We start from the raw sequence: 7,895 nt of genomic DNA on the forward strand, positions 1-7,895 counted from the left end.
GTAGTAAATCAAGAAATTGCAGGCAAGAATAACGAATTATATACACCAATTTAATTGCAAAAAAAAAACTGAGATAATAGAATTTGTATATTATTATGGGGCGATGGATGAACGTGAATTGAAAGAAGAGAAAGTGTTATTATATACTGTATAAATTTTGGAAGGAAAATTATATGTGGGAGGAAAAAAATAACATAAAAGAGGGAAGTAAAATTTAGGAAAAGATAAATCAATTTTTAATTTCTTTCCTCCCACTTTCTTTCCATTTCTATTAAATCCCTTGTTATTTTTTTTATCAAATATAAAAAAGTTTTTTTTTTCTTTCCACTTTCATTCTTTCCCATCCAATTCCTCTGCACACTGTTAATGGAGACTCTTCTCCCTCCAGAAATAGAAACAGAAATCCTCTTACGTCTCCCTTCAAAATCCCTTCAACGCTTCACTTCTGTCTGCAAATCATGGCATTCTCTCATCTCATCTTGTTTCTTCATACATTCCTACCATTCTCGTACTTTCCTCAACCCTCAACTTTTTCTCCTCAAACACCCTCTATCAGACCCTCTTCTCCCTTCTTCTCTTACCACAATCCACTTTTCTCTCTCCTCTGACTCCCTCCTTGACTTATCCTCCTTCAAAGTCCCCCAAGAACCCACCTCCCACTCTGAATTTCTCCGACCCACAGGAGTCGAACTCGTGACCTCCAACTCCATTAACGGCATCGTTTGTGTTCTTGTTTATATGGGTGTTCATACTGAGATTGTGATTAATTGTGATTTGTTCTTGTGGAATCCATCAACGAGTGAGTCTGTAAAAATCCCGAGTTCTGAGATTACTGGGTTGTTTTCAGGTCCTCCAATGGTGAAATTCTATTGCGGGTTCGGGACCGGGTTATATTGCGAGGATTATAAGGTTGTTAGGATTGTGTATCCACATTCAGATCATGCTATTGTAGAGGTTTATTCTTTGAGGGAGAATTGTTGGAGGAGATTGGATTTGATTTCTCGATCAGGCATTTTGTCGAACATATTGTGGGCGAGTTTATCGTGTACGTTTGTAGATGGGGTTGGGCATTGGGGTGCATTTAGGAGAGAGAGAAAAGATAAGTTCTTTGTGTTGGGGTTTGATTTTGGAACTGAGTGTTTCAAGAAGATTAAAGTTCCTGTTGAATGTGTTGATGGGAGGGAGATGAGGTACCATTCTTTATGGGTTTATAAAGGCTCCTTGGCGATTTCGGTTCTTCGTTTCGGGGAATTCGAGTCGAAGATAACAAGGCATTACATATGGGTGATGATGAATGAAAATAATTGGTTTAAGTTGTTTAACATTGATTTGGTTGGTGGGCCTAGGAGGCCTATTGCAACTTTGGGGAATGGTGAATTGTTGTTGCTTGGGTATGGTGATGATGGTGAGCATGCTTTATATGATCCTGAATTGGAGGAAGTTAAGTGGGTTATGGTTGATATCTCTGATGTTAATGCTGCTGTTTCTTATGTTGAGAGTCTGGTTTCACTCAGTCAGTTGATGCCCAAGTAGCTGTTTCACTGGATCAATGCAAGAAATGGTGGGCCAAAGATGGTATATTTCTTTCATTCCTGTTGTTTTCTTTTGAGATTTTGTCTCTCTTATGTTGTTGGCTAAATGTAATTCATAATGTCAATTGTGGGTCAATGATTGTCATGTTTCTATTTGTTTTTATATGGTTTTAGCTCCTTTTAAGCACTATTAACATGATTGAGAAGTTAAATTGTATTATGACTTTAGAGTCTTGATTAATAACCCAAAGCGAGTCTCGAAAGCTTGATACATCATGAAAGCTGTGCTCTTAAATTTATACTAGGATACATGAAGCTCCTAGAAAATTATGGAACATATCCTTGTCAACATACTCAATACATCACGAAATTTATAGGACACATGGAGATCCCCAACATAGCCAATAGTTCTTCCTTGGAGGAGTGAACAAAGGACCTCTGTTTTCTCCGTTACCGATTTTCAAGATCAATTTGTTGTTTTGGACTTTGAAGTGAAGTTATTCTCACATTTGGATGGACTATATTGAGTAAAACAGAAATGCTACCTTAGAAGTTTGAACTTCGGAGATCGGTAAATGACTTAACCAAGCTCTCATCACTGCGTTTTTATTATATTCTGGCATCTGAGAGAACATGATTGTTCTGTGAGCCAGCTGTGAATCAAACCTAACCTGCTGTTGAAGTATAAGAGTATAGATGTCATCAGTCACCTGAAATATAGTCACTGAGGCAATCAAAGCATAGATAGACAGATCTCCTTATCCCCAAACCTAATAGATCAATGATATAGTTGCAACAGCAGTGCATTTTATGTGGTTTCTGAGAGAGTTTCAAGACAAAACACACAGGTATACAGGAGCAGTAAGAGAATATTTAGCAAAGGAGAAGTATAAAACATAGAAAAGATAGCTTTCCATTGTATAAGGCAATGAAGATTTAAGAGTATGGATGCTTGGCTATTTATTACTAAGTTCTTGGTGCAATGTCTTATGTGCCAGCATAACAAAAACAATATAGAGTGTAAACTTTGTTGCGTGGAGTCACTTAGATAAGTTGGGGTCATAGTTGTGTATGGCAAGGCATTTCTACTATTTGAAATGAGCAACCAGCTACATTAAGTAGCTAGCTTATTACTAATTAAGTGTTTGGTGAGGTAGTTTTCCGGTAGCTTCTCAGCTTTTGAGCTAGCTGAAACGAGAAGCTACTGGCCATCAAAAAAAAGAAAAGGAAATGAGAAGCTATTGCAATTCTTATATGTTGTATCTAGAAAATAACGTAGCATTTGCCTATTTATCAAGATCGATCTTGTCTCCTTATGTCTTTCTTGTCTTTTGGCTAGTTGAAAATCTAATTTCTCCTAATGCTTTCATTACCCTTTTCTAGTACTCTAATTTAACATTATTAATCTTAGCTTATTGCTTATAACCTTCTACCTTTAAGTTAGTATTTTATGTAGGCCGTATCGGGCTATTAACGGATAGGCAATAGTTGTTAGTTGATTGTATTAGTTGGTTTAACGAGCTGATTGTATTAGCTGTTTGTATAAAAAATGTGGTAAGTAGTTACTACTTGATTGTGTAAATTGACCAATAAAGACACGAGCATAATTCATTACTGTTCTTTTTAATCAGGTGGGATTGGGTTCATGTTTAGGATGATATTAAATTGGTTGAACATACCTCAACCCAAACCTAACACATCTATTGATCGGGTTGAAAAATGCAACTCTAACACAACCTATTTATTAAATGGGCTACTCATTTAACCCGTTTTACCCATTTTTAAAATTTTCTACTATTAAACTTTAATTAAAACTAATAATTTTTAAACAATATATTCACCTAAAAGTATGCATGGTTGGTGTTCTTTTCAGTATATGTGTTGTACAATTCGTATTTCGTAAATTTTCACTAATTTCAACACAACTTTTTTGTGAATGAGTTAAACGGGTCAAAGCTAGTAAATTTCGAGTTAAAAATGTCAACCTTAACCTAACCCATTTATTTAAAAGGGTAAGTTGTGAAAATTTCAACCCAACCTCGCTTATTTCAGGTCGGTCTCAGGTTCGGTAAACGGGTTGGGTCAGTATTCTCCGGCCTACTTTTTACTGTTTGTAATCTAATTTCCAAAAACTTTAGTATAAATGTAACTTAGCCCACTCATTCCTGAACCTCTAATGTCAAAAATCTGTTACCCCATCTTTTCTAAAAGGAGCTTTTTGGGCTCAATCAACTGTTTTAAACCTCTCTTTAGTAAACACTCAACTTAGAAGATTGACTAGTCAAATCCTCTAATATGAGCTTAAAACGCTATTTTTTCCCCAAACCTCACTTTACCTTAACAGGACTATAGTTAACTGAGCCTATATTTGTCTTGCGTAAGAAGACAATGGTGCTCATCAACAGTCATTAGCTCTTCTAGTCCCTCTTATTGTGTACGTATTGTGAACTTTCCCGAAGTAAATTATGTTTTATAGTCAGACCACCAACTAGATGATTATTGATGGATGCTTTGCCACTTTGATGGTTGATAATAATAATGAAGATTCCAAAGTTAATGTTAGTAAAATTTCAAAAGGGCTCATACAACGGTTGGACTGAGTTCCCAATTTCTGGCACAAAGTTGTCAGCAGGAAGTATTGGTGAAGCTCGGATTGGTTTTAATTTATCTAACAATTAGAACTTTAAGCTTACAATATATATCTATATTTATTGAACCTTTAAGCTAGCATTCTATATAATTAAGCCAAATTGAATATACGTCCTCGGGAGGTGATCACCAGAGATACTAGCTTGATCAAGAGTTCTTTTAGTTCCTCCTGGCTCCTATGGTGTGCTACTTGTTAACTTTCCGCATCTTAAACATAAGTTATGATCAGATTGTCACCACTAGATGATCGAGGATAAATGCTTTGCCAGTTTTATGGTTGATATTACCTCTGTTTTCGTTTTAGTCCGCACATTTTGACTTTTAAGCTTGCCGACACAAAATTTTGACTATCATTGTCACTAATTATTAGTAATTACAAATTATTAAAAAGTTGATATTATGAAATATATGTAGACAAATTTAACAGGATCCGACATAACTATGTTTGGCCTTTTGTATACATCACCAATGATTTTTAAAGCTGTGTATGTGAATAGTATAGAAGCCAAAAGTGTGTGAATTGAAAAGAAATGGAGGGAGTAAATATGAAGCCGTTAGATTGCAAATTAGTTGGATTTCAAAATAGACTTGTACAATGGTTGAACTCAGTCCCAATTTTCTGGTGCAAAGCTGACAACATTGCAAGAATTGGTGAAGGGACTCTTCAGGATTGAACTTGATTGTTACTAATGTATAATGAGATCAAAGTTCCTTTTATGGAAAATCATAAATATTCAATTGCTAAGATTGGCTAAGGAGCAATGAATATACATTAGAATTAAGTGAATCTCAGATTTGTACCTTCACATAAGTTGTGGCTTATCGAGTGCTCTTTTAAACCTCATCTGAGCAGGACTATGTAACAAACAATTCGAAATCTCACTTAAAAGGCAAGATATCTTTTATCTAAAACCTTCTAAGACTAGTTACCTAGATTAGATTATATATATCCAAAAAATTTATGGCAATAAGCATGAGCTACATGGGCAAACCGGCAAAGTCCATTATCAGGAAATCTACTCCTTTTGATTGCATCTACTTTGTATATTACGTCAAAAAATCAGGAAAAAATTCATATATTTGATATGTTTGTAGAATGGTAGACGTGAAAAAGTCATGTTTCACTCTTAGATTGAAGTGCCTAGAATCTCCCAAGCATGTAAAGCTTCCACTCCTAGATTTTTTATTAATATTTAGGACTTAGGTTACAACTTAAATGTACAGAGTAATGTCTCACTTCGGCATTAGTATTTTTCAGCTACATATTGTTTCTTGTAATCTTTCATTTCTTAAGCTTGCGTCCTTTTTTTTCGTTAGTTGTGTTAGTTGTTTTAGTTCTCTGATGGCAATGAGATACCCTTTAGTTATGATGGTTTCCTGAAAATCTCAAAGCTTGTTTTAGATCTTTAAATTCGTTTTGAGTTTCTAACCTATTCTTGCCTATGTTAATAAGTTTTGCCTTTTATAATTTTTTTCTTTTGTGAAGGTTTTTATATATCCTACCTTTTGGTTTTCGTCTACTATAATTGTGGTGCATTTTCACTGCATAGCCTGAGTTATGATATTTGTGTGCTTTGACTTGCTAAAAAGTGCAAGTGGATGGAGGAGATAATAAGAGAATGGTCTGCTTTGCTGCTCAACATAGGCGGGATTAATGGCGATTAAGTTTGCTGAGGAGAATTGTCAATTGTGGTTTTATTAGATTTGAATAACGTAAGGTAGTTGTGAAAAATCATCCAGATTACTTGACAAGAGTCGACAAGATTTTGGTAAATTTATTCAAACTATATGCTTTTATAGATTAAATTTATTAAGAAGAAAGTAAAATAGATATTGTTTGAAATAAAAAAGAGCTGAAAAGGGATAAAATAAAATAAAAGAAAGTGGCAAGTATAGGCTACTAAGTCGCTAATGTGTGAATATGAGTGAGAGATTTTGTGATCCTAGTGATAGGCAACCGGCTTTGGAATGATCCATTGGGCCTTGCTCTCTAAAAATGATCCTAATCATATACCAATCTCCAAATCAGATTCAGAGGCTCATGTGATCACCATTCAACCCATGATCCTGTTAAAGCTAATAGAGTGCTACTATATGTTACTTTGATTCTTCTATTCATCTCAAGTACCCATGTCGGATATTCGGCGACCCAAGGGTGTGGAATCTTTACCCTACTTTTTAATCCGTCATATTTGTAAGTCATAGTAAGTCTTATCATATATGCTTGAAAATGGGCTTGAGTTCTTTTAGCAGAACTTGCATACAACTCAATCCAAATGGTGTTTTACTGTATATGTAATGTGAAATGATATGCAGAACTCGTAGAATCAGGGATATGTTTCATAAATGCTGTTTCTGTGCACCTCTATTGGATATTCTTAACTTTGGTGTATTTAGCACATGGATGTACTTGTGCGCTACACTCTTACCCATGTATGACAGTATGAGTAACACTGGGCTTTTTGTAAAAAGTGCTAACAAACAGACACTGAGATATCATAAGCTGAGTACAGCAATAGGGTGTGATTGGAGGGGTTGATGGATGGAATATTATGATTTTATGATGTTGGCTGTGCAGTTGAAAGAATGAAGAAGAAAGATGCCATGAGGCATTTTGGGAAGAGATTTTTGCTTGGGAAATGCCTCCATTCAGTGTCAACTAATGAGGTTGTGGCCTTGTGGGTGAGATAGTAGTGAGAGTATAATACTTGTACAGTATATACTAGATAGTATTCGAAGTTTTGATTTACTTAGGAGGGAACCTAGCTTTAGTATATTATAGTTATATAGATAGTGAAGATTATTACATGTACATTTGGCATGCTTAATAAAATCTCCTTTTCTTGCAGTGATACTGTGGTCTGTAACAAAGTTTTCTGTTTTCCTAGAGTGTGCTATTGAGATGTTGTCATTGCTTAGCTTAGAAAGATACAGCAGCAAGGAAGTAGAGTGTTGAGCAGGATTCTAAAGTTCACATCACATGGTTTGTTTTGCGCAACCTGGGGCACATAATTGGAACTCGGATTATGCTTTGGGTCTATTACAGCCACGTACGCTTTTGTGGAGTATCAGGGTCTTGATGGCATTTGGGTCCATTTGTGCAGTCTTTTAGGTTAGAGAATTTAATTTCGGATGTAATAATCTGTAGAATGCATCACGACAGGTACTTTGTGAAATTGGAGATCTAGGATAGTAGAATTGTGTTTACTGATAATTCTGCTTTCTTCTTGTGTTAGATTCATTATTTGCTTGTGAAATCACCACAGGTACTATTTGATCTGTACACAAATATAATGCTTTGAGGCTTATTACTAGTTGCCTGTAAGCTGTGTACCTCTCAGTTATTGAAAACTATGGTTTAAATAATATTTTGGTGTGCTCATCTTGTTACTGTGAGCCACACAATTCCACATGACTTTGGATCATATTCATAGGTAGGGTTCACTATCTTTACTAAGAAGACTATTCTTCCGCTACAATTAGAAAATAGAAATATGTTCTGTTGAGTTGAGTCATAAGTACTATGTATTTATGTTCACTCGGGATGGACATAAATACATAGTAGTACGTTGACTACATTTAAGCAATGTGATGATATGCTTCTGCCTTCACGAGCATTCATATATCTTAGCATTGGGATTAATCTCGTCCTTCACCTTACGAGCATTGGAGGACAGGGTTGATTTTGCTGGCTAGAATGCCACTTGCCAGGGT

The 7,895-nt window shown here is 35.4% G+C and overlaps 1 protein-coding gene across 4 annotated transcripts; it reads left to right on the forward strand.

Annotated features, from left to right (window-relative positions):
* The first annotated feature begins 224 nt into the window (after positions 1 to 224).
* On the forward strand, positions 225 to 7,593 carry LOC104900990 (F-box/kelch-repeat protein At3g06240). 4 transcript variants are annotated; one of them, XM_048635714.2, is made up of 2 exons: positions 225 to 1,575; positions 5,772 to 7,593. In XM_048635714.2, the coding sequence occupies exon 1, from the start codon at positions 367 to 369 to the stop codon at positions 1,531 to 1,533; it is 1,167 nt and encodes a 388-aa protein (XP_048491671.1). In that variant the 5' UTR covers positions 225 to 366; the 3' UTR covers positions 1,534 to 1,575; positions 5,772 to 7,593. The 4 variants fall into 4 exon arrangements, with proteins under 4 accessions (XP_048491671.1, XP_048491672.1, XP_048491673.1 ...); XM_048635715.2 differs by having other exon boundaries at positions 6,760 to 7,593; XM_048635716.2 differs by having other exon boundaries at positions 7,070 to 7,593.
* The last annotated feature ends 302 nt before the right edge of the window (positions 7,594 to 7,895 follow it).

The sequence above is a fragment of the Beta vulgaris genome, chromosome 8 (assembly GCF_026745355.1).
Source record: "Beta vulgaris subsp. vulgaris cultivar EL10 chromosome 8, EL10.2, whole genome shotgun sequence".
Classification (NCBI taxonomy): Eukaryota; Viridiplantae; Streptophyta; class Magnoliopsida; order Caryophyllales; family Amaranthaceae; genus Beta; species Beta vulgaris.

Excerpts from the sequence above, each read along its gene's own strand:
- LOC104900990 (XM_048635714.2), top strand. The coding sequence starts at position 367 with ATGGAGACTCTTCTCCCTCCAGAAATAGAAACAGAAATCCTCTTACGT.